Below are 25,017 nucleotides of genomic sequence, written 5' to 3'. Positions count from 1 at the left end.
GGGGAGGGGAGCGGGTTTGAGCACCATGAGAACCCGGCTGGAGCCGCGGGCGGGCGGGCGGGCGGGCGGACAGGCGGAGACGGTCGGGCCGGGCCCGGACACACACTAGGGCGCAGGGAGAGACCGGCAGCGGGCGGTCCCTGGAGGGGCTGGCGGGATGGCTTGGGGTGCGGGAGGTTGGGTTTTCCCAAAAATGAATAAATAGAGGTGAGTGGGACTGTTATAAATTAAAAACCAAAAAACAAAAAAAAACCCATAAAATACAAATCATAACCAAGTGAATAAACAAGAGACATGTACAGGGGTCACAGCTAGCATTGGAAGTAAAAAAGGAGGTTCTGGGGGAGGGGTAAAGCCCATAAAAAGAATCTCATTAAAAACCTCGGCTGCCGTAACGTCTATGTACATACGCGAGCCGCGTGCGTCTGCGCCGGGCGGGCGGGCGGGCGGCTGGCAGGCGTGAGGGAACCCGTATGTGACCCCCGCCGCCGCCGGAGCCTGGTCCTTGTGTCTGTTGCTAGAAAGGCCAAAGTCGGTGAGGGGAGGCGCTGGTGGGCGAGGGGCTGCCAGCCCCCTCCCCCGTCTCCCATTTTTTTTCCTTTTTTTCCTCATATTTGTTTAAAAAAAATTATCTTTTCTTAATAAATTAAGTGAGGGGAGCTGCCAATGGGGTGGAAGGGCTGGGCCCGACCCCCTTCCCGGCCAGAGGCGGGACCTAGGTCCAGCCCAGGCGTGTGCTGGTGGCCCCGCGGCGCCCTGCGGGCGGGCGGGCGGGCGGGGCGTCCGGCCTCATCGCGACGTGCTGGCGGGGGCCTGCGGGAGAGAGCGGGCGGGGCTCAGAGGCGCGGTCACCCACCCCCGGCCCGCCCCGGCGCCCCCCCCGCAGTCCCCGCCTGCCCGACCCCCGCCGCGCCGGGCCCTCACCAGCGTGAAGGCGTCATAGGCCTGCGCCAGCTCTTCGGTGCGGTATTGCTCCAACACCACCACGCCCTGCAGGCCCGCGCTGCGGCGCCGCGCGCACGCCTCGCAGTGCACCAGGTACGTGTTGCGGCTGCCGTTCTCGCTCGTCACGAACAGGATGTTGAACACCTCCACCTGCGGCGGGGAGGGGGCGGCGGTCACAGGGAGGCAGGCCCGAGGACAGCGCCGGCCCTCAGGGAAGCGGGGACGGGGCACTCACGTCGCACTCGTTGCAGTAGTAGGCGGGCTCATCCTTGACCCGGCCCTGGTAGGCAATTTTCTTCCCGGCCCGCACCAGGCTCTCCCGCTGCACCTGGCAGTGCTTCATGGACTGCAGGAGGCAGAACCTGCGGGCGGGGCGAGGGGATGGTGGGGCGGGCCGGGCCTCCCCGGTCACCGCCCGACACATCCCTGTCACAGGAGAAATTTCATGTACTCAGACTGCGAGAGAACAAAGCTTCTGGGGCAGGGGCCTCGTCAGCCGACCCAGCACAGCAGCCCCGCAGGACTGACCCGGCGGAGAGGTGGCTGGAGGAAGGGGTGGAACCAGGAATTGTTCTGCGGGCCAGGTCGGATGAGGATGGGCTCCCTCCCAAACAGGGCCCTCCCTCACTTGATCATCTTGAACAAGTCGGGGTCGCTGATTTTGACCGTGCGAGCCACGTTCCAGGACACGTGAATCATGGGCACAATGGATTTGACATTCTTCACCTCATTCCACTCATATCGTTCCAGGGCCAGCTGGTACTGATAGGCTGCAGGCCAGAAAGGGTCACGACAGGTGACCACTTGGGCCACAGCCTGGCGCCCTCCAAGCCCACCCCTCTACAGGGCTCACTCCCCAGGGACCCAGCCCCTCACCACTGAGTGGCTCACCCCACCACCTGGCCCCACTCTCTCACCGGTGAGGGGCCCCACGTTCCAGGCGATGTTGTTGCACCAGCCGGTGGCCTGCACCCAGTGCACGGTGCCCGCATTAATCCACACCAGGTCTCCGGGGCGCTGCACGAAGCGGTACACAGGGATGTTGGAAGCATAGAGGTCATCCAGGATTGGCCACCAGGAACCCGTCAGGTAGTCCACGCCGTGCCTGGAGGAGAGCCACAGGGTCAGATGGAAATCTGGGGATCCAAGGACGGGACGTGCGGGCTTATCTAGTTGGGGAGGGGGAAGAAGGGCGGAAGGCGGCGCGCACCGGTCGCAGAAGGCGCTGATGGTCTCCCAGTAGTGCTCGTGCACCGCGAACCACTCGCAGTCTCCTGGGCCAATGTTGATGTTGACCGAGCAGAAGTTGTTGTTCTCTTGATGGCCTGCAGGAGGCGACAGAGAACTGCACGGTCAGTGGGAGCCGACCTGCTTTGCGCGATGAGCCCGCCCTTGGGCGCTCATTGGTTGACAGAGGAGCACCAGCGGCAGCATTGCTAGGAGCGCACCTGGCGTTCGGCTGCCGGGCACCTTCATGTACAGCTGCACCGTGTTCATGCCCAGGATGGTGTGGCCCACGTGGCTCAGCATGTTCCCCGTGGAGGTGACACGCATGAAGGCGGGCAGCTTCAGTAGCTCCTGCAGCTGGGGCTTCCACCTGCGGGGGCGGGGGGTGGGGGGGGGCAGCCAGGTGAGCGACTACCTGGGCTTTGCTGACCCGTTGGCATTCCTGCCCCAGCTGCCTGGCCTCAGCCCCACTGACCGCTTAGCATCAGACAGGTCGATGTTGGTGCCAAACTTGATGATGTGATGGTTCTTCGGGTCTGGTGCACTGCTGCAGGAGTGAAGCGCAAAGGTTGGTGGGGAAGTGAGAGAAAGGAAGGAGTCATGAACAGCAGGGGCAAAGCGTCCTACCTAGGAGGGGTTCCTGTGGTGCTGTCCGGCTCCTCTGACTCCTCGTCCTCACTCTCCTTCTCCTCCTGCTCAGCCACAGGGGTAGACGGGCCTGGGTCAGCCACCTTCCTGGGGTCTGCCCACCACAACCAGGGCTCCAAGTTCCCTGACCCCACACCCCTGCCTCTGCCTGCGTGGGCAGCTCTCACCTGCAGGGATTCCTGGAAGGATGAGGCCTGGTACTGCGCGTACTTGGCGATGGTGGTATGGGAACGGGAGCTCTCGCAGGGCCAGATCTGTCGTGTGCCCGTCAGATCCCAGTTCTCATCCGAGGGCTGCTGCACCTGGGTGCGCACCTCCACTGTGTGCTCCCCACTCGCCTCCACCAAAGTCTTGGTGGAGAAGAGGCCCAAGTCTGCAAGGGAGGGCCGAGCAGGGAGTGAGGCCCCAACTGTCCCTCTTTGCTCCTCACACCTCTGACGAGGTGGACACAGGCTTCTCAGAGCTCGACCCAGCAAGCACAGGTGAAAACCCCAGCCCCTCATGAAGCTGGGAGGCCCTCCCTGACCTGGCCTTTACCTGGATGAGAGCCAACCCCCTTTCTCCCGCTGCTGCTCGAGTCCCAGCCCCTCCCCCAGAGTCCTCATGTATACATGAGGCTGCACGTGCAGAACACTTGACACACTATATACTCAATGAAGAAGAGTTTCTTTACATTATCACAGGATCCAATGAAAGGTTTCTTTCTGTCAAGTAAAAGCCTAGAATGCGCTTCAAGTAAAAGTGAAGGAAGGGGAGGATATGGGGTAACAGAGAGCTACAAGTATAGAAGAAACAAAACTGATTTTATAATTCTGTATGGTTTCTTTACTTTTGTATCTGTTTGAAATTGTGCACAATAAAAAGTTGAAAAAGAAGAAAGCCCTAAACCATGAGGCTTCTCAAGTTTTTCACCATCTATATTCTTCACATTCTTCATCACCAAGAAAACGAGAAATGACTCTTAACCAGATCCTGAGATACATTCCCTTTCCACTTGCCTACTAACTGGGTTCAAACAGATGGAAGGGAAGCCTGAGGTCAGCTAACCCCCCACTCAGAGCACTTGTCCAATATGGCTTACACATGACTAAGGAGAGCTCACTATAGCCGTGGTCCGGTCTTCCAGAGGACGGACTCTCAGAGGTCCCCAAAGTCCCAGATCCTTGCAGCCCTCCCCACACCTTTCTGCCCACACACTCACTGAGCCGCAGGGAGCCTGCCAGGCCCCGGATCACGGTGATGGGATTTCGAGGGTCTGTACAGAACTGTAACAGCACCGGCGAGAAGGCATCCCGTTTGCTTTCCAGCTGAGGGACAATCAAGGAGACGGATCTGGGGTCAGAGCCCTATCCTAGGCTCAGGGCCCAACAGCCCCAACCCTGTCCTAAAACCCACAGGCGGGGGCGGTTCTGAGCATACAGGGCACACATACATAGATGCTAGGTGTGGGTGGGTTGAGTTTTTCCCGGGGCAGCTTTTCCTCAGTGTTGATCTTCGGTTTCACAGACTGGGCAGGGGACAGGTAGGACTCTCGAAACTTCCCTTTCACCTTGGCGTTCCTGCAGAAGGACAGCGAAATTATTAAAACAGAAATATCAGTAGGCTGGGTAAGGGGCCATCCTGCTGGGCCAGGCCAGGCCAACAGCCTCCCAGGTGACAGCCCCCAACTCACTTGCTGGCACGCACAACGTCAGCAGCACAGTGGCTGATGGTAAGGTCTGCCATCCGCAGCCGCCGCTCTTCCACCTCGGAGGCGATGAAAGTCTCCTTGTCACCGCTCTCTACCTTGATGAGCCGGATCTTCAGCTCCTTGGGGGGCCCTTCGCTGAGTGAGCGCAGCTTCAGCATGTCAGCCCGGCTGACCCCTGGTGGCCCTGAAGCTTCCTCTCGAGCCTTCTTCCCAGGGGCAGGGGCTGCCGGGGGTGTGGGCTGGGCAGAGGGGGCAGGAGCAGGTGGAGGGCCTGGAGCTGTGGGTGGCTTGGCCTTGGAGGCCCCACCAAGATCTGGCCGGGCTTTCTCACGACCCTGGATCTCCTCGCTCTGCAAGTCCAGGTTCCCCAGCACCCTGCGGCTCTTTTCTTTGGGGGCCTTGGCCTTGGTCTTGGCCCTGCCCTCACGGGGCCGCCGCCCCACACTGTCCTTGCAGGCCCGCCTGTGCCGCCGGTGCTCTTTCTGGTGCTCCTTCTGCCGCCGCTTGCTGCCCCCGGGTCCTGCCGCAGCTGCCACCCCAACGCTCTCCTCCTTGGCCGGAGCTGGAGGCAGCAATCGCTCAGCTCCACTGTCCGCTGCATCTGCTGTGTCCACCAGGTCTGCCGGGTCCGTGGCACTCCGGCCTACCCGCTCCACAAGGGTCTCACAAGCCCGACTGATCTCTTCTAGCACCTCAGACTCAGAGCGAGCAGGGGGCAGAGGCAGGGGTGGGGGCGGCGGGGCGGGGGCCATGGGGCCTGGGGCTGGCTCTTCGCTGGCCCTGCGCTCCCGGGCCCAGGGCCCGCCTGAGGTAGAGAACTGAGATGACGAGGAAGCGGAGGGCTGTGGGGAGCCCTGGGCGCTCGGGGCCACTGAGGTGGGTGGCGGGGCGGTAGCACCTGATGAGGGACCAGGGGAATACTGAGTGGTGGGCAAGGACCCAGGCCGGGTGGGAACAGCAGCTCCAGTCCCTCGGTAACAGTACTTTTGTCCCTCCAGCACGGAGGCCAAGGACTTGAGCAGGCTGGCCGGGCTGGCTGGTGGGGGGAGCGGGGGTGGCGGTGGCTGTGGCTGGGGTGGTGGGGGGAACTTGGCTAGAGGCGGCGGTGGTGGCAGGGCTGGTGGCTTCTTCTCCTCTTCCTGGGTGGCTGTGGTGGTGGTGGTGGTGGTGGTGGTGGTGGCGGTGGCGGCGGCGGCAGCAGTGGTGGCTGGGGCTGTGTCGGTGGGGAACGGAGGCTGCAGAGATGCAAAGGGCTCCTTCAGAGGAGGCGGGGGGACGGGGACCGCGCCTGCCTCCTGTTGTTGCTGCTCCTCCTCCTTGCGAATGGATTCATCCAGCATCTTCATGATATTAGCCAGCCCATCAGGTAGGATCTTGAATTCAGCTGGCTCCTCAAACTGATCCTCCAGAGGGGTAGGAGGGAAATCAAAAAGTCGAGGGCCTCGGGCAGGCAGCTCCCCGACCCTGGGCGGCACAGGCTGGGGGGTTTTATTCAGGGGGCCTGGGGATGGCCCCGGCCCCACCTCGGGGGTCTTTGGGAAGGAGACCCTGGGCCGAGGGCTCTCCGGGCGCCTGAAGCTTCCTGAGGTATTTTGGTGGCAAGAGGAGGGAGGGGCTGAAGGCAGGGCAAGAGTCAGGGGTGCAAGGGGTGGGTCCTGGGGGCTCAGTGTGGGGCTGGGGGGCCGGGGAAGGGAGTCCATACTTCTGGCCAGATAAGGAGGTGGGGGGAAGGACACAGGCCCAGTAGGGCTGCTGCTGTGGCTGCCATTGTTGCTGCTGCTGCTGCTGGTGGTTGGGGGAGTGGGAGGGGTGTGCGAATCCTGAGTGCCCACAGAAAAGCGGGGGGCCGGAGGCCCCAAGAAGCCCTCGCGGTGGGGAAGTGGGGGAGGGGGAGGACGGGGGCGTCCCTCAGCCCCGAAGAAGAGCTCCTCTAAGATCTCTCCATCTTCACGAGCTGCCCGGCAGGCTGGGCCCTTCAGCCAGGCAGGAGGGGGTGGGGGGCGTATGAGGCGGGGACAAGAGGGTGGAGGAGGTGAGGTGGGGCCAGGTGGCAGAGACAGGTGGGGAGTGGCAGCAGGAGCCGCCAGGAAGGGTTTCCGACTACTGTGTGCCGAGGGCCCCAGGCGGCCTTGGTGAGAGGAGACCTCCAGCGCGGGTGTCTGGTAATGGTCAGCGCCGGGCTACAAAAGGAGCAGGACCGTGGTCAGAGTGCTGCTCCAGGCACAACACCCCGGCCTCCCCACCACCACCCCCCCGCCCCCACCTGCGGCTGTCACTCACAATGCCTGGGCTCGGCTCCACGCCACGGGGACCAGTGTTGCTGCTGCTGCTGCTGGTGGTGCCGGGGAGGCCGGGGGGCCGGGAAGGGGCGTAAGGCACGCAGGCGGTGGTTGCTGCTGGTGAAACGCTGGAGTCCATCCGCGACCTCTGAACTCTGCTCTCTCTAAGGTCACTTCCAGGGGGACGGGTGGCAGGCGGGCAGCCATGGCTCTCTGCTCCTGGGGGGCGGGGGCCTGGGCCTGGGGGAGCAGCCGGGACCAGCCGGTGGCCAGGGGGGTGAGCAGGGTAAGCCGGAGCCGGGTATGGATATGGGTGAGGCAGCGAGTGCCGCTGCTCCTGTCAGTGAGAAATGAGGATACCGCATGAGAAATGAAGGACATGGGGACCGAGCTGAGAGGCAAGCAGCCACAGAGGGGAGCTCACCTGGCGCTCTGGGGGTGCTAAACCCTTGCGCTCGGGGCCCCAGGCATCTCCATGAAGGGTACTCCACAGCCCTGGCTTGGTCAGCTGAAATGGAGGGCTGGTGGCTAGGCCAGGCAGAGGTGGGGGAGGGGGTGGTGGTGGGGGTGGGGGTGGTGGTGGCGGCAATGGTGGTGGAGGCAGTGGCAGCCCTGGAGGAAGGCCCGTCTGGAAGAAAAGAGAGTGTGAGAGTCCCACTCCTCACCCCAGCCCTACTTGCTCACTGCTGACCACCCAGGTGCCATCATACCTGCTCAGAGCTGCAGCCTCTCCTGCGCTTGCCACCAGGGCTGAGCCCCTCCTCCCCTGAGGGGCCTGAGAGTGCTGCGGGAGGCACAGGCTGCACCACTGGGGGTTCAGCGGCTCGTTTCACTGGGGGACCCCCCCGCTTGGCCCCGTAGTTCCGTTTGTGCTAAGGACAAAAAAGAGAGAGAGAATGGCACAGGTGCAGACCTGGCCCAGCCCTCGTCCCTAGCCCACCCAGCCCCAGCCTCACCTCAAGGTGTAGCAAGTTCCACACTTGCTCCAATGGGGGCAGGACCTTGGGTCGGTGCTGGCAGGACCCAGCGTGAAAGTTCCAGAGCTGGGCCTGAGAAGGTGGGGGGAGAGTGCAGAAGACAGAGCAGAAGCAGATGGAAGATGAGAACAGTGAATCAGAACTCACAACCCCAGCTCCCTGTGTCCTGCCTCATCCCACCTGCTGGAGTCGGCCGACCCGGGGGCCCAGCTCAGCCAAGCTTCCTCCGTATCGAAGGGCGCTGTGGTAGCAGCGAATAGCCTCCTCACTGTCATGCTCTGACTCGTACAGCTGCCCAAGCTGCTCCCACAGCCCTGGCTGGGCTGGCTCCCGGAGCAATGCCTGCACACAGCCATGCAGGGACTCCAGCTTCCCATGGAGGGGTCTTGGGGTGGGTGTCCTACAGAGCAGAAGGGGAGGGGAGGTGGTGAGGCTTGAGGAACAAGGCCCAGCCTTACTTCCCATCCCCAGCACCTTTCAATCCTCACTCACCCTGGAGCATAATACGGTTTGTTGGGGTGCCCAGAGCTACTGCCGTGTGAAGGGGGTAGGGGAGCAGAGAGTGGGGGCTGCCCGAGGCTGGCAGAGCACCTGGAGAGAAAAGGACTCTGTTACTCTACAGCAAGGTGGAACAGCCCTGTCTCTCTTTACCTAGGGAAGAGGAAAGCTGTGAGGAAAACAGAGAAAGCAGCTGAGGGCTACACTGAGGCCCACCAGACGGACAGCAGAAGAGAGGGATGGCACCAGATGGATGACAGAGGCTGAGGAGCAGAGATGGGAAAAGGAGTGCCTGGAGGCAGAGACTGAACAAGTTCTCACCTGCCTCCAGGCAGCCATGCGCTCCGAGGAGGGGGATGGGGCGGGCAGGAGCTCCAGGCCCCAGCACAGCTCAAGCCCCCAAGGGCAAAGGCTTCCCGTGCAGCGCGGGCCCCTGGAGGGTCCACTGCCCGATGCATCCAGCCTAAATCAAAGAGAAGAGATGATGATCCTACCGGGGACAAAGACTGAGCCGTCAGGGTACACACAGCCGACTCGGGCCCAGTCTTCCCTTACCAGGTCAGCAGTGGCCCCAGGAGCCCTGGAGATCGGGCACGGCCCCCTGCCCCAGCTCCCTGGAGCGATGGTCCCTCTCCAGCCGCTCTGACAGGAGTGCCCACTGCTCCCAGAGAGTCGCCCAGGGCTTTTCACAGCCAATTCTACGGAGAGGAGAGGAAAAGGAGTGAGGTGAGCTGGCCAGCACACAGTCGGGGCCGCCGGCTGTGGCCCCTACAGGTCTCTGATCTGCGCAGAGATGACTGTCCCCGAGGAGCGGTCCACCTGGCCTAAGGAACCCTCGGAGGCCCAGAAGAGTGGAGCACGCGGGAGGGCAAGCCGGGGTGAAGGGGTGGCTGCGCTGCCAGGTTTCCAGGCGGGAGCCCCGGGGGCCGAGCTGCAGCGCAGCGGCCGCTTACCCGGCCTCCGTGGGAGCGTCCTCTCCCGGCGTCGGCGAGCTCCGGCGACCTGACCAATCACAGGACTTCCTCTCTCCCCAGAAAGCCAATCATCACCCGTGTCTCCGCCTCAGTAACAGCCTGGCTGGGACCAATAGGCGCAAGGTTAGCCCGGCCGCTGCCGGGGGAGGAGGGGCGGCGGAGCCGGTCAGACGGGCTCTGCCCGGGGTGACCCCGACGTGACCCCGCGGCTCCCACCTAGGGTCTCCATCTCCAAGCTGACACTTGATCGGGCAAGGCAAGCGAAGCCTGAGACCCATCCGGGTGAAGGCGGCGGGTCGCACACTCGGGCCGGCATGGAGCATGGAGCTACCCGTAAGTCCCACGCGCCCACAGAGCCGCCAGTGGTCCGCGCTAGACCGCCCGAAACGCCCCCTGCCCTGCCGCCTAAGACGAAAGGCTGGCACACGGAAGCATAATACCAACATAGCCGTCGCTACCCCTCCTCACTTCATCTCGCCCAGCCTCTGACCTCCCCACCCTCTAGGAACTGCTTAGGGCTGGCCACTCAGGGCAACTTCTATGGCACACAAACCCGCCCGCGCCGCGATCTGAGCGCTCCACCCCCCACCCCTGACCCCCATCCCAAAACATGGTCAAATCCCCAGCTTCATACCCAGTTCCTCCAGCTCCACTTCCCCTGGCTCTGTAGATCTTCAATACCAACCGACCCCCAAAACCAAAACCCCCCTCTAAGCCCCCAACTTCTGAGAAGTCGCGCATGCGGTCCCGAGTGGCCCCTCTCGCGTGGCTCCCGTATCCTCTATGCCCTTACCCGCCAGGGCCACGCGGTTCCCCACGGCCCACGTGGCCCCCGCCCCCCAAGGGAGGGGGGATTTCGGGGGTTGCCCGTGACGTGGCTACTTGCGCAGCGGAAGCGGCGTGTGTAAGAGTAGGGGGGGGGTCCTTCGGGAGGGAGGAGGGCGGGGCCCGCCAGGCGGGTGACATCACCCTTGTCCCACTCTCACCGCCCACTCCCTTAAAGAACCCAGAACCCGTTTCACTTCCTCCTTCACCCCGCCCCCCAACCCTTTCCCGTCGGTGCTGGCTAGACCCACGAAGGGAGCAGCGCTCCCATTCCTGGGCACTTTCCCTTTAGCCCCAGTTCTTCCTTCTCGGCTCTCTGAGCCCAGGATCACGGTCCCCTCGCCGCCTCCTCGCCTACCCAGCGTCCCGGCAGGTAGGAAGCCGGCTCCGCTCCAGGATCGGTCCATTCAGAGTCTAGAGTACAAAGGGCTGCGAGAGGCGAGTGTAGAGTACAAAGCGGCGGGGGCGGGGCCAGCGCTCCAGCTGGAGCTAGCGCCGGGCAGGAAGCCGGGGGAGAACGCGCGACGCGACGAGGGGCTGGGGGCGGCTGGAAAGTTCGCCTTCACCAAGAGAAGTCTGCCCTGTGGGGAAATTTCCACCCAACCCACAAGGGCAGGCAGGTTTCTGGTGAAAACAGTCCACCCTCCGCAGGGCAAGGTCATCTGTTTGCACGCAAGCGCTTGGACCCCACAGGTCCCCGGCGAGCCCTGGTAGGCGCTGGGGCTCTGCGGACCCTATCCGCGATTCACGCGGAGTTTCGGTCAGAACTATCTCCTCACCAAACAGCCTGTATGTCAGTTACCAAGCCCTGGATCAAGTACAGCGCTTAACTGCGGTCAAGCATAGCCCTGGCCAGTTGCCCTGACCTAAGTCCTGGGACTCAGGGACCAGACAAGGGAAAACGGGGAACCGAGGGTCCGGACATCTGAGGAACAGACCCCCGACTGGGAAGTGGTGCCGAGGGTGCTGCCAGTTACCAGGAAATGCAACTTCCCCTTCTGCGATGATGACACTTCCCCTCTACCACTTCCCCTTTCCCACGGGGAACTGACTCAGCTTTCCCTAAAACAGCCAGTCCCGTCCTCCAGCTCCTTTCCACCTCTGTCCACAAACCCCTACGCCGGTACTCGGAATACAACAGCCCTCTCTCTCTCGAGAACAAAAACTTCCTGTACACTAAACACACACTCACTCTCGTCGACCACCTCGGGTCCTTGTCCCCACCCGGGACCCAGGCGCCTGACTTCCCATCCGCCTCCTGTACAAAGCCCTCCCTCGCGGTGTGATTCAGGCTTGATGTGGGGGAGCGTGAGTCACCCAGAAAACCTTCCCCTTATTCCCACTGACTCAGCCCCCGCCTCCCTGAACACACACAGACACACACACAGTCAGAGGCAGACACAACTCAGCCCACACACCGCTCCCCACCGGTCCCGCGGAATTTCCCCTCTCGTCTTCCCCCACGACGGCCCCTCCCCGCGCCGGGCAGCCCCGACGCTGCGCTCACACCTGTTCCCCAGCGGCCGGCAGCCGGCCCGCGCGCGGTCCACTCTCACCACTCTCGCTTTGGGGCAGGAATAGCCCGCCCCGACTCCCAGTGTCCGTACTAACTCAGGGGAGGGGACAATCACCGGCAGGCACAGACACCCACAGGCTCTTCAAACACAGATGAGAGGCAAACGCACGCAGCCAAAGCCAGGCTGGGAGGACAGTACACTTCTTGGCAGGCATTCCAGCCTCTCCCGTCGGACCCAGAGTCCTGGGAGTCAGCCGCTCCGAAAGGGTTAACTCTTCTCCAGCCGAAGCCACGCCCCTCCATCCGGGCACTCCCGGCTAAGCCCAGCTCCGCCCCCTCCATCCGGGCTCTGGACTCGGGGACTTTAACCGGCCCCCCTCCCCCTAGAGCCCCGAGAGAGACCCACTCTATCAATCACACCCACTTAACTCTCTCTGGGCGCGAGGCCGGAGGAGCAGCACACCCCGCTCCTGCCGTGCGGGATGAGGAGCCAGACGTGAGCACGCAGATTCACGTGCCGGCCAAAGACAAGACCCCGCAGATAGGGTATTACCGAGCAGGCCGTCAGCAGGCACGCGGCACGCGCGGAGGTGGAGCCGGCCCGGGAACCCTGCCGCGTCCCGCTCGCTGTCAGGCCCCGTTCTGCCTGGTGGCAGCGAGGGGTTACAGCTCGCTTCTTACCTGGGGGAGGGGGAGGCGAGGGGAGGGCCGCCGGCTGGGGCTCCGCTGTGACTCAGCCACCCCGGGCAGGCAGCCCGCTCGGGATTCCCTTCCCCAGCCTTCCCCCGCTGCTGGCCCCTCCCCGCCCCTCACCGAGAAGTGACAGTGCCGGCCCCGGCCCGCTGTGTGTCACTGCGAGCCTTGTGTCTGCCTCTGACTGGACCGCTGTGTTCACCAGTCTGTCTGACAAGGTCGGCAATGTGTGGGTCCTGGTGTCTGTCTCCGTGCGCACCTGCATATCTGCTCATCTTGTCTCCTTCAGTGCCTTGTCTGACGCGTTCCTGTCATTACGCCTGTCTACACGGTCTGTGTGTCTGCCTGGCTCCTGTCTCGGTCTTTTGTCTGGGACTGCCTCTGCATCACTTGCGTGATCACGTGTGTCTCTCTGCACATGCCCTTCTGTGTTTGCCTTCATGTTCCTGAACAGAGTCAGGGAGACACTGGAGCAGGCTGACCCTGCTGAGTCCTCGCCCCACTCCCCCGCATCCTGATCCCCCGCATCTTGCTGGATCAGTGAGCCTTCTGTTTGAGTCAAGTATTTAGAGGTTTGCCTGCCTTCATTTGTGGAGCATCCCAGGTGGTTCAGTGGTAAAGAGTCCGCCCGCCAGTGCAGGAGATATGGGTTCGATCCCTGGGTGGGGAAGATCCCTTGGAGGAGGCAATGGCAACCCACTCCATAGGCTACAGTCCTTGGGGGTGCAAAGTGTGAGACATGACGGAGGACGCAGGCACTGCCTTCATTTATGTCCTATTCTTCAACAACTTTGCTTATCCTCACAGCTCCCTGTGCCTCCCATTGTGATGGTTAATTGCTAGCATTTAGTGAATACTTACTACGTACCAGGTACAGTGTTAAGCACTTTATAGACATTTTAAAAAACTCCTCTCTAGAACCTGACGTCGTACTACCCCATTTTACAGATGAGGAAACAGGCTCAGCAAGGTTATATAACTTGGTCAAGTCCTTGAGTAAGAGCTAGGCTTCTTTCCAGAGCCTTCTTCTTACCACTCTTCTATAATGCCTCTGTACTATTCCCTGTTGGTTTTATCCGCACAGGATGTTTCCGGGTCAGCCTGTCCCTCAGCTTTCCCCCATGTTACCATCCCAAATGTCTCATGTCCTCTAGAGAAGATGTAGGTAGGAGGCTGTGCAGTGTTTCTCAGAAGCCATCAGTTTCTTGGCCATGAAGCTCACTCAGTTAACACATTCAACGCAATTCCACTGAGGCACCCCAATTGTGCCAACCATCTTGCCAAACAATGAGATACATAGAAGAAAACTCTCTAAGTCCCACTCAAAACAGTATTACTGAGTAGTGGAGATGAACAACACGCACTTAAGAGAACTTAGGTCTCTACCTTAGGTATAATTTCTTCTGTAAAATGGGGGAGGGGATGGAGCAGGGCCTTGGGCAGAGAACTGGCAGGAGGAGACAGGGAAGCAAAAGAGGCAGGTTTTCAAGACAGTGGCCTCCAGTATCTCTCTAATTCAGTTTTCAATCACCCTCCATAAGCCAAGCTGTTCAACAATTCTTACCAGGGCAAAGCCCTCCTCATTCCAAAAAGAGAAGAAGAAAAAAAAAAAAAAAAAAATCCCTCCAGCTATCTTATCTCTACTTTCTGCCCTGCAAACCCCAGGTTAATTCAATAAGTAACTGAGTTGAGGCGCTTGGGAAGGGGGATAGATTTTTTTGGTGGTAGTTAAGAGGCTGGTGAAGTACAGGGATGAACCATTCATAGGCAACAGAGGGGAGCACCATAAATGAGGAAGACTGAACCACTCAATCACCACATGGTGGGGGGATGCTCAGAGTTGGACTGGACCATTCTGAGGCATGGGCATGATCTAGATCATACCAATCTTTCTTGCATGGGGTGCAGAGTTGGGACTATTGCGGGGAGGTACTGCATTGCTCAGGGCAGTACTTACCAGGTGGAGTTTGGTGTGCCCTGTCTCATTGGAACCAGTGTCCCAGCAGTAGGGTGCAGCAGACCACAGTGGGTGAGGTGGGTGGTACTACGGGGCTGGCATGGTGCCTGGGGGAACCTAAAAGAAAAAAAGCCAGTTAGAGGTGGGACTTCCCAGGCTGGAGAATTTTCCTGTGCCCCCTATCCCCTTATTGAGGAGAAACCTGGCTCTGGTGGTCAGATGGGATGGGAGAATCCGAATCTGTTTCCATGGCAACCAGAAAAAGCCAATCCAAGAGCCTTCCCCTTTAAGAAGCAGCCTGGACCAGAGAGTGAGGGCACATGCCCCAGCACCAGTGTTAAGTCCACAGTGGACACCCAGCCCATGATTCCTCTTCTGACTGGACCTTCCTGCTCAGAGTCCCTGGCCCCAAAGAAGTCCCAACCACTTCTGACATCTCACCCAAGTCAGCTTCAGTCCTGGCCTCAGGCTTGCAGAAACTCTTCCTTCAGCGCAGTCTCCTCCCTAACCTTATCAAGACACCAGTCAACCCCACCCTCTGGACTCTGCCCCCTTGCCTTCCCCCAGGCAGGTGCAGGCAGGTCGTGGTGAGCAGTACAGGTGGCCAGACTAGACGAACGGGCCCAGCAGGGAGGAGCCTTCCTCCTCATCAAGGACTGTGACTCTAGGCCTGGGTCTGGAAGTGGCCTCTGCTGCAAGCCTCCTTCCATCCACCCATCAAGGCCATATCCTGTTTCCCCATCACCTCCTTCCTCTCTGTGGCCCAAGAAGGCGATAGGGGCCCACTCCCTCCCCTCCTAACTCTCAGAGACAAGAAGGTAGGTGTCTAGGTCCAGGACCAAGAATCAGGTATCCATCCAGGGGTCACACCTGTCTGCCCTCACCTCAAACTCACTCCTCAGGGACCTGTTTTCTGCCCTCTTAGCCACAGTTCTTTGCCCTTAAGGACCCAGACACTTGGGCTCAGCATTTAGCCTCTCCACTCTCTGGCCTTCCAGCCCCCATTCTTCCCACTGCCCCAGAGACTCAGGCCACCAGCCCCCAGCCCCCAGCCTCCATGATGCAATGTGCTGCAAGCTGCTTCAGCTGCTGATGACACTGCCCCCAGGGAGGTGCTATTTCTGACCTACGCAAGGCCCCTCACCTGGCCAGAGTAGTGGTCAGCTGCAGGCTAGGGAGGCCAGGCAGGCAAGATCCTTCTGCTGGGGAAAGGAGCTTGAGGCTGGAACCCTCCAGGACAGGGACTCTCAGAATGTGAGACCAGAGAGTAAGTGTGTGTGTTCGTTCATGTGTGTGCAGTCTGTGGAATTTGTATATATGGTTATGTTGGGGAGAAGGGAATGCTGGGGAGAGTCCAGCCTAGAAAATGGGGAGTGGCAGGCCTTAGGACAGACCAAGAGGAGAAGTGAGGGGCGTCCAAGGGGGTCAGCAGAGTGTGTATGGGGTGTCTGGACACTAGAGTGGGGGAGGGGCCAACAGCCATTTAAAGGGCCAGCCCCAGAGCTTTAATCCCTCACCAGTCCTGGCCCCAAGCCGGAGGCTGTAATTCATCTGTCCAACAGCTGGGGTGGGTGTGTGTGTGTGTGTGTGGTGGGGGGGTGGGGGCATGTGGACGGGAAGGGGGAGCTGGGGGAGGGGCTGGAGCTTTCTTGTGCACAGAGCCAAACAACAAAAGGGGGAGCTGAAGGGCCAGCTCCAGTGTGCCTGGCCGGCAGCTCACCTGCAGACCTGCCAGTGCCCCCCACCTGGTGGATGACAGACTCGGTAGTTTAGACTCAAGGATTCTCAGCCAAGGAGTCCCTGAACCCAAAGACCAGGGCCCTGGAGAAGGCCCAGGTTGAGTGCCCCCCAGGCAAGCTGTCACCCTCCGTGCAGGTCCCAGCCGAAGCACTGTCCCAGACCTGGCAGGCCCTGAGACGGATTCAGCCTCAAATGCCCTGCTTGCCAGCCAAGCCTCCCCAGACAAGGCCTGCCGGCTCCCCCTCCAGCTGGCCAAGGGTGGCAGCGGCCACACCAAAGCTGTCCCTTTAAATCATTACCACCCCTGATTGTGTGGACGAACAGAGGGCCCTGCCCCCCAGGCAGGCGGCTGGCCACCTCCCCCCTACAAGTCCCCAGAAATGTGAGGGCCATTTAAAGGGACAACAGACAGGCAGCCGGGTCTCTAAGCGCCCCCGCCCCCACCCCAACACACTCACAGCCCCTTTCGCCCGCAGACATACAGCCCCTTGCCCCTCCAGAGGGCCCCCCAAATTCCGGTTCTCTCCCCACCCCCTAGAGACTGCTAGAAGGAGAAAAGGGGCCAGAGTTGGGGGGCGGGGAACTGGGAGAGCGAGAAAAAGACAGGGACTCCCTCCTTCCTCAGAGCCCCAGGGGATAGATAGGTCGGAAGGAAAGCAAAGCCTGGAGAAGCGGCCAGACAGAGCCCCGAAAGGTGCCACGGGCAGACCTGGGGTGCGCAAGCTGTCGGTCGAGGGGAAGGGAGTCAGGCTGCACGAGACAGCCGCGCGGCCAGCGGGCGACTACCCCAAGTGGGGAGATGGAACACCGAGGGCCACGGGGAAAGAGGCAAGCCCAGGGGAAACGGGGAGACGGAACCGGGGAAAGGGGTCACAGGGAGGGTGTGGAGGAAAACCCGAGAGGGGAGGGCGAGCCAGGCCGGGGTTACCTGCTGGGTGTCTGTCCCCCGGCGGTGCCCCCGGAGTCCGGGTAGGGAGGGGGGGAGCAGCAGGGGGGGGAGTGGGGGCTGGGGGGGCGGGGGAGACGGTCCCTCCTCTGCCTCCTGGGCCTGCCCCGGCGCTTGCAGCCTCGGCCTCCCTCCCTCCTCCTCCCCGTCCCTGAGTCCCGGAGTCAAACAAAGAACTGTAGCAGGCTCTCCCCAACCCCCTCCCTCCTCCTCCTCCTCCTCCTCCTCCTCCTCCACCTCCTCCTCCTCCCTCCCTCCCCACCAGCAGGCTCCCTCCTCCTCCCTTCCGGTCGCTTCCTTTAACTACTCGCCCCCCCCCCCAGCCCCCTGCACTAGTCTCTCTGCCCACCCACCCGAACCTTTTACACACCCCTCAGCCAGCCCTGTCCCCGCAAAGGAAACTGTAGAGTCCCTTGGCAAAATTGAAAGGCTCCAGAGAACATGGGAGGGGACTGGGGTCTTGCTCAAAAATCAAGAACCACAATACAATTATTTTATTTCCACAGCCAGAGAAATAGTCTTAGCTGTTTCTTCTCCAAAAAGAGGGAAAAAAATAATCCCAGTGAAAGCAATACAAATCTGAGGAAAGCCCTCATCAAATAAAGTGCACAATGCAGGGGAAGCTAATCCCCAGCCCCCTTCCCCCTACCGACCACATTAGCACACACTCTCCACTCCCTGACCTACTCCTAAGGTCTTGGCCAGTTTGAACCAGGCCTAACAACCAGAATAATAAAAACAATAACTAACAGCATTTAAAAATAATAAGCATTTCATGACAAGCATTCAGTGTTCATTCTGTGCCAGGCACTGTGCTAAGTGCTTTGCATAAATTATCTCATTTTTTTCCCTATCAACTGCCTACAAGGTAAGTATTGATATTTAAATTTTCCAGACTAAGAACAGGAGGCTCAGAGAGGTTGTGACCTTTCCAAGTTCCCGTAGCCACTAAGTGGCAGAGCTGAGAATGGAATCCAGGTCTGATCTGACAACCCAAGCCCTAAAGGTACAGGAAAAGAGAAACCAATTTTTTCCAATACCATAAGCAACCCCAGGATTTAACTCAATAGAGAAGGGCCGCAGTAGCTATCAACTGAGTCCCCTTCCTTCGAGAGATCCACACACCTACACAGAATGAAGACCCTGACTTTTCAGTCCCATATAGTTTCTTGACCCGTCTCCTCACTGGTGGGGGTGGGGTGCCACTGATAAAGGTCAGGGCTGAGCTGGCGTCCAGATGTATACCACACAGCTCTTCTCCAGGGGGCTGGCAACCACTCCCACTTCAACTCAATATGGGGGTGGGGGCCATGAGCCTCTTGGCAATGCAGCAGGTGGGAAAGGAAAAAGACTGCTGGGAGGCTCTTTCCAGGGGGTACAGGGGACTTGGAGGGAAAGCTCTTCTGTGCCAATCTAGGGAAACGTGACCCAAGGTTCACTTAGCCCAGCAAACGGGCAAAGTCCACCACACCACACCCGTGCCCCTCCCCCTCAAAAACTCCAGGCCAGGGTTTCCCACCTGCAGGACGCTAAGGCCAAGGGAACGGAGGAGGGGGAAAGATGGCACGGGGCTGCAGCTGGACTCGGGGCGGAGGTTGTGGTGGGGGGAGGGGGCTGGAATGGAAAGGGGTGGAGGCCTCATCGCCTGGCAACTATCCCAGGGCACGTGCACGGGTGACATCATCCCAGGCCACCTTTAACACAGACCTTTGACCCCGAGGGGCGGAGAGGAGCCGCGGGCTAAGCTTCCTGGGAAATAGCCTCAGGAATTCTGGGAACCCAAAAGAGAGAGGAAGGAAGGAACCCAGGCGTCCCGCCCTTATCTTTTGCCCCCTACGCGGCTCCAATCCCAGGGACTCGGGCCTCTCGGCTCCTCCTCTCCGCCTCCAGCCCTGACCTCCCAACCCACATTTCTGACGGAGTCCCGACACGCCTCTGAGATACTGTGCCTTCTCTCTCCTGGGCGAGATCTCGCGTGGGGGGGGGGGGCGGGGGCACCAGGTCCCGCGGGGCTCCGTCTCCCATCAGCGGGATCCCCTGTGCCCAGCCGGCCGCCAGCCGGAATCTGTCTGGGTCCCAACTCTCCTGCCCCTCCCCGCGCTGTTCCAGGGCGGAGTCTGTGGAGTTGAAATCAGGACACGGCGAGAGGAAGAGTTATATAACTGGGAGAAGCCGAGAAGGACGAGTGAGGACCGGGAGAGACAGCCCGAAAGGAGCCGAGGGAGGTGCAAAGAGCACCAGGGCGAGTGGGGAAGAAACGTTAGGGATGGGAAAGATTTCGGTGCACATCAAAGGGGAAGAATTCACGCGAAGACGGGTTGTGATGCTCCGGGAAGAGTCACCTGGGGCGTCCGGGGCTTCCCCGCAGTGCCCTTCCCTGCTGCCAACAGCAGCCGGGCCCGAGCGCGTGAAGCCTCGGGAAGGGGCGCTGATACCCGTTCGGTTCCTCTTGGGGAGGCAACTTTAGCCAGAGCCCGGGACGGCAGCGGTGGAGCAGATGGGGCCGGAAACCACAGCTCCGCCCAGCCCACCTGGGAGAGTGGGGCTCCAGCTGGGGTGGGGAACAGGTAGCTGGCTCCTCCCACGCCAGGCATTAACTGCTCTAGACCCCTAGGAAGAAGGCTAGCGGACCCAGACGTCTGGGTCCCCAGAGGCTGAGAAGCGCAGCCCGGTACTCGTTTGCGAACCGACTCTCTAGAAAGGAGAAAGGGGGGCGCGCGGTGAGCGCTGACTCGCCGCGCAAGCGCAGGGTGGGGTACTCGGGCGCGTGCGGCGGAGGGAGGGGGGTGGGCGCGAGCGTGTGGGAGTGCACGTGCGGGTCCCGGGCAGCTCCCCGCTCCCCGCCTCCACCCCTCCCCTCCCCTCTCTCTCTTCCTTTCGCTCTAAGATGCCTCCTCCACATTGGCTGCCAAGGCCCTGATGTCAGGGGCAGCCGCTGGAGCGGATTGGGCGGACGCGCGAGTTCGGGAATCTGGCCCCGGAGTCTAGCTCTCCAGTTACTCTGGCAACAGGGCAAGCAACCCCCCAGAGAGAAGGGGAACGGAGCTCATCACCGCTCCTGGGTCCCGCCTCCCTCCGGACTCACACCGAGTCCGTTTCTGTGGCAGCGCAGCTCGCTGCTCCCCGGCTTCCTCCTAGGGCTCTCTGTGTCTCGAGAACCTGGCGACCTGCCCTCGACCTTCGCCGCGGCCTCCCAGCCCCCCACCCTGCCAACTCCCATCCTAAGTCAGCCACAAGCCGCAGCCGACAGGAAGCGAATTTCTGTTGCTTAGTAACCTGCCCGCGTGCCCCCTCCCCACTATTTAACGCAGATCGGGGAGGCGGAGAATGAGCCCCGAGCCCTTCTCCCGCCCCTGCCCTTCGCCCTCTCGCCCAGTTTCCTGTGAGGGGGCCGAGATGACAGGAAGTCAAACAAGCACCTCAGACCACCTTTCTCTCTGGCCGGGCAAGGGGCTTCGGCTGTTTTCAAGGCCACATCCCCCACGCCAGAACCCTGAGTCGCGCTGTGCGCGTCTCGCTCTCGCCATCTCGCGGCTAAGTCGCGAAGGTTCAGTGGAGAAGGGCCCGAGCTAGGTGAGAGCTCGTAACCGGAGGTGGCAGAGTGGGGGCAGGACTGGGGATGGGGAGACTAGCGCGGTGAGGCCGAGTGCAGCGGGGTGAGGTGCCGCGGAAGGGATGGGGCGAAGGCTACCGCTGGGAGGCCGTCGGGGCTGCGGGTGTGAGAGTCACAGCTGAGGATACACACCTCATCCGTGGGAAGAACCAAAGGGAGGCTTAACGCGGCCCCAGGACCTGAGACACAACCCTTTCTGACCACACCCGCCCTCAAGAGTCCAACTGCAAACCCTGACCTTTAGTCCTGCCCTTCAGAGAGGGACCGCAGCGCCGCACCCCCGCCCTAGTGTCGGGAAGGGGAATCCCAGCCCAAGAAGGACAGGGAGTCCTTTCAGGCCCCCCTCAACATCCGGAACCCAAGACATCTGCCGCCCAGTTCTTCCCTCACGCCGCCCTACCCTTTTCTAAAGGACCCAGACGTCCTGCACCCAGTTTTCTTCCCAGTGCCTCTCCAGAGACCCGAACGTCCATTCTCATCTTCACCCATCCTGCGCCTCAGGCGTCCCGCCCCCCCTGCGCCGAGACGGTTTCCCTCTTTCCAGACACCCTCGCGGCTCCCCGTTACCTGATTCTGGGGTGTCCCAGGTGTTCAGGTTCCCCAAGGTCGCCCAGGGGGTCGAGCGGCCCCCCCTTCTCCCAGGCCGGGGCTGGGGGGGCCGCTCCGCCCCGTGGCGCAGTTGGATTTTCCAACACAAACACCGCCCCCCCACCCCCCTCGCCCCAGCCCCGCCCCTTCTCATGGTCCCGCCCCTTCTCGCGCCGGGAGTCCCTTTCCCGGGCTCCGCCCCGCTTTCTGCCGGCCCCGCTCGCCTCTGCACAGGTGCCGAAAATGATGCCGAGTGCGGGGTGCAGGGTTCAAGGTGCAAGGTACGGGGTCCAGCACGGATCCCTGCCTGACAAACCCCTATTCCATTTGGATCACGCGCCCTTCCAAAGTAAGCCCCGCCCCACCTGCTCGAGTACTGCCCAGAGATTTAGCCACACCTTCTTTAGGCCCCACTGCCCTGCCCATTCGCCGAAGCCACGCCTCCTCTCCCTCTCAAGACCTCCCACTTCCCTTGCTGCTTTCCCTATCCGGCAGCAGCCCACAGGAGCGCTCATCCTCCGTAAGGCCTGGGCTTCCTCCCGACTACCCCCCTGCCCCTCAAACCCCAACCATCCCATTGAGAGACTTGGGGCTTGTGGTCGGGGATGTTTTACTGAGCTGAGCTCCGATACAATTCTTCTAACACGACTAGGTATTACCAGGGCCTCATCACACGACAAATTCAACCGAGGTAAAGGCCTGAGTGAAGCCTGGTCTCTGTCCGAGGTACATTATCAGCCTTGGCTCCTTAAGTCCTCGACCCTCACCCCCCCAAACGGAAAGAAGAAGAGGCCCTCTCAGTTATCCAGGCTCATGAGTAGAGCAGTGCCTCTCTTGATCCAGTGATCAGAGGTCATGGTCCCAGAGCGGAGGTCGATGCCAATAACGAAGGATGCACGGTCTGAGCTGCCTGCCCGGTTGGGATAGTAATAGCAGGGACAGGAATACATGCCTGCAGGAAAGGACAGGAGAATGAGTCAGACCCTGGAGCCACTGGGAAAGCAGGGCAGGAGCAGATGGAGGGGGGGGTGCTGGAGAGCGGAGGCTGGGTTAGGATGCAAACTAGGGAGGGGGCAGGCAAACTAGGAAGGGGGCAAACTGTCCCACCCTTGGCACTCTTCTTGCGGCTCTCAGTAGGCCGGAAGTGGATGGTGGGCATGAGGCAGACAAGCTGCATGGGTTCTGCCTCCACCAAGCAGGAGTTCTTCCGGTCCCAGCCGGCACCCTCCAGGTATAGACCCCGAACCCAGACACCATCCTGGGGAGACATGGGAACAGGTTGCGGGTAAATCCAGACCCTCAGTTGCCAATGCCCCCACCCCTGTCCTGCCACCTTTTTCCTCCCCTCCCTCTCAACCAGTCGTTTCCCACCTTTGCTCCCAGCCCCTCCTCCTCCACCAGACTCCCCTCTGCTCAGAACCCTAAGCACATGTGGCACCCACCTTGGGTGGATACACTAGGTTGCTGTCATCCACAGTGGAAACAATAAACTCCCAAGAGAGGCTGTCCACTGAAATCTGGAGATTGAAGGTGAGAATAAGGGAGGATCCTCCCACACACACACAGGAGAGCAAATACATATCATCAGTATCCATTCCCATCACACTGTCCACATGGCTCACATTGTTTTGGCGAGCTGAAGACTGCAGCACGGCAGTGAGGAAGCCAGTGGGAAAGGTGAAGCCAGACAGCCAGAAGATCACAGGAGGCCGTGCACGGCTGGCCCACATCTCAAACTGCTCCACACGCATGGCCAAGTCCCGGGTCCATGAAGCCAATGGCTTCTGTGAGGGGTAGGCCTGAAGCAGGAGGTAGTGTGTGTTTATTCATTCACTTATTCATGCATTCAAATTCTTACTGTGAACATTTGAAGCAGATAGAAGAATATATAGTGTCAGCCCCTGTTCCCCAAACCATAGTTCAGCAAAGCTCTCCAAAAGCCAATTTCCAGGAAAGAAGCATAAAACGACAACTATTAACAACAGCACCAGCAATGCTAACCAGTTACCATTAATGAAACACCTTTTAAGGTGCACAGTACTAGGAACCCTTGAAACATCCTTGGAGAAACTTAGGGACTTGCCCTGGGTAAGTTTCTATGTTAACAACTTTGCAAAGTCAGTCAGTGAAGGGCAGAGTCAGATTTCAACCTTGAACCTGTCTGACTCCCGAAGCCCAGGCTCACTGCTTTCTGCTATAGGCTTCCCTAGGACCAGGAGGCTGCAGGTCCAGGAGTAAAAGAAGAGTTCATTGTTGGAGAAGGATCAACAGTGAGATAATCTTACCTTTCCCCAGAGCGGAGGGACATGGGCATCAAAAATGCAATTGAAAATCTCTTCCAGGCTGGTAGACATGACGATGAGGCCCTGGATGCCTTTTTCTAGGTCTGTCAGTGAGAAGCTGGATGGGGAAAGGTGGAGGATCATAGATGGGATGGGCCTGGGAGAGACATCCTAGGCAGGGCGTGAAGGCCTTTCCTCTTGCCCCATCCCTGCGTTACACAGAGCCCCACCTCCCCCCATCTCACAGGATGGTCTCCATCAGCTTGTTGTATCTCTGAATCTCCTGCAAAAGGACCACATTGAGTGGGGAGGGGTCCATAGCCAGTAGTTTTCGGGTCCCCTCATAGTCGATCATTTCCGGGATCTTCTGTTTCACATCGGCAGCCAATTCAAGGACCTGCCGAAGCAGGAGTGTTGAGTGTAGACCTCTCTTCCTCCTTGGTTTCCCTCCCCCAGGTGACTGTCTGTCTGTCCTTACCTTCTCCTCCCGACTCTGGCCTCCGGCCCTGGTGGGTGTAATCTGGGGTTGCAGGGAAAGCAGAGTCTCAAACAGAGTGCGTGCCTCTGTGATCTGGGAGGCCACATCGGCATTGGGGTGCTGGCCAAAAGCCTCTGGGGGGTCCATGCCAGGCAACATGCTGATGTACTCTTTGTACGAGGCCAGGCTCCCATCCTTGGGGATAAAATAGGTCTCCAACACTGACAACCTGGGGAGTCAGTGCAGAATTATCACCGCACTGTGGGGACTTGGGGCTCCCATGCCAGGCCAAGGCCCTATCCATCCAACTCTCTGCTCTTACTTCACCTCCCATCTCCCATTCACTCCTCAAACACTGCCCCTACCCCCAATCCTGCCACCTGGCACCCCACTCAGTGCCCCCCTCACCGGTAGGAGGGGGTCAAGAGAGCCTGGTCACAGAAATAGTCATTGATGTAGGTGGTCAGCAGGCGCCGGTCCCAGTCATCCGTGACGTGTCCACCATAGTTGACCCCGGAGATGAGGTACTTGAGTGCATCCCAGGGCGTCTCCTCATACTCGTCCAGGTAGAGGCTCAGCAAGTTCTCTGACACCTGTGCATGGCCCCAGCCCACACCCCCAGCCCCACACACAGTTATGGCAGGAATTCTTCCAGGGGCTTCCAGTCAGTGATGATTCCTGCAGGGCAGCCTCGGGGCAGAAAGTGTAAGGAGGGAGGGTGGGGTGAGGGACCCTGGTCAGCACAAACCTCAAAGTCAGAGTCATTGAAGCCGTAGATGATGTTCCAGCCAAGTTGCAGGAACTTTTTGCGTTCAAGTAACACAGAGTGAAAGAAGCACAGTGCGAACAGCAGTTTCTTATACTTGGTGGGCTTGGAGCAGCGGGAAAACTGTGGTTCTGTCATCAGTTGGTAAAGACGAGTCATGTTGGCCTTTAGGCCCTGGGGACAAGGACGTACAGAGATGGGATGACATGCATCTTGCATGGCCCTAACACTAGCACCATCATGTTCAGTTGTGGAGCTTGCTCATTGCATAAGGGCACTGGCTGAAGAAATGAGTGAAGGTTGAAATCCAGCCCTTGAGCTGCATGCCAAGACATGCACTCATCCACAGGGCTTGCTGTCCTCCTCCTCACACTC

General features: G+C 60.2%; 2 protein-coding genes across 12 annotated transcripts in view; both read right to left on the bottom strand.

Annotated features, from left to right (window-relative positions):
- Window positions 1–216: 216 nt before the first annotated feature.
- Window positions 217–21,245, bottom strand: KDM6B (lysine demethylase 6B). 7 transcript variants are annotated; one of them, XM_070389414.1, is made up of 24 exons: window positions 21,096–21,245; window positions 14,230–14,346; window positions 9,218–9,341; window positions 8,820–8,962; window positions 8,586–8,727; window positions 8,259–8,357; window positions 7,947–8,166; window positions 7,746–7,838; window positions 7,500–7,661; window positions 7,214–7,417; window positions 6,791–7,126; window positions 4,493–6,690; window positions 4,253–4,379; window positions 4,022–4,127; window positions 2,988–3,193; window positions 2,800–2,864; window positions 2,648–2,719; window positions 2,394–2,542; window positions 2,156–2,270; window positions 1,863–2,050; window positions 1,574–1,715; window positions 1,181–1,307; window positions 925–1,095; window positions 217–813 (listed from the first exon to the last, which is right to left on the bottom strand). In XM_070389414.1, exons 5-24 carry the CDS (start codon window positions 8,720–8,722, stop codon window positions 790–792), a joined length of 4,941 nt encoding a protein of 1,646 aa, XP_070245515.1. In that variant the 5' UTR covers window positions 8,723–8,727; window positions 8,820–8,962; window positions 9,218–9,341; window positions 14,230–14,346; window positions 21,096–21,245; the 3' UTR covers window positions 217–789. The 7 variants fall into 7 exon arrangements, with proteins under 7 accessions (XP_070245515.1, XP_070245518.1, XP_070245516.1 ...); XM_070389417.1 differs by having other exon boundaries at window positions 9,218–9,337; XM_070389415.1 differs by lacking the exon at window positions 21,096–21,245 and adding an exon at window positions 16,898–17,011.
- A 648-nt stretch (window positions 21,246–21,893) lies between these two features.
- Window positions 21,894–25,017, bottom strand: part of DNAH2 (dynein axonemal heavy chain 2) — a 108,195-nt gene continuing 105,071 nt past the window's right edge. For 4 of the 5 annotated variants that reach the window (XM_070389410.1, XM_070389411.1, XM_070389412.1 and 1 more), the window contains 9 exons: window positions 24,625–24,816; window positions 24,285–24,469; window positions 23,877–24,105; window positions 23,644–23,795; window positions 23,402–23,516; window positions 22,739–22,915; window positions 22,559–22,633; window positions 22,224–22,374; window positions 21,894–22,068 (listed from right to left, as the gene is read on the bottom strand). In XM_070389410.1, coding sequence (XP_070245511.1) covers window positions 21,914–22,068; window positions 22,224–22,374; window positions 22,559–22,633; window positions 22,739–22,915; window positions 23,402–23,516; window positions 23,644–23,795; window positions 23,877–24,105; window positions 24,285–24,469; window positions 24,625–24,816 — 1,431 coding nt within the window. In that variant the 3' untranslated portion in view covers window positions 21,894–21,913. Of the gene's footprint in view, window positions 22,069–22,223; window positions 22,375–22,558; window positions 22,634–22,738; window positions 22,916–23,401; window positions 23,517–23,643; window positions 23,796–23,876; window positions 24,106–24,284; window positions 24,470–24,624; window positions 24,817–25,017 lie in introns of those variants that run through there. The other variant, XR_011467942.1, reaches the window with a different exon arrangement.

The sequence above is a fragment of the Bos mutus genome, chromosome 19 (genome assembly GCF_027580195.1).
Source record: "Bos mutus isolate GX-2022 chromosome 19, NWIPB_WYAK_1.1, whole genome shotgun sequence".
NCBI classification, from domain to species: domain Eukaryota; kingdom Metazoa; phylum Chordata; class Mammalia; order Artiodactyla; family Bovidae; genus Bos; species Bos mutus.
This window is presented reverse-complemented; position numbering and strand designations above follow the sequence as displayed.

What these genes read in the sequence shown, in the direction of transcription:
- KDM6B (XM_070389414.1), bottom strand. Translation starts at nt 8,722, where the DNA reads ATGCATCGGGCAGTGGACCCTCCAGGGGCCCGCGCTGCACGGGAAGCC. An exon ending in GACGTTGTGCGTGCCAGCAA is followed by an intron (nt 4,380 to 4,492) that starts GTGAGTTGGGGG and finishes GTCCTTCTGCAG; the next exon opens with GAACGCCAAGGTGAAAGGGA. An exon ending in CACCCACACCTAGCATCTAT is followed by an intron (nt 4,128 to 4,252) that starts GTATGTGTGCCC and finishes ATTGTCCCTCAG; the next exon opens with CTGGAAAGCAAACGGGATGC.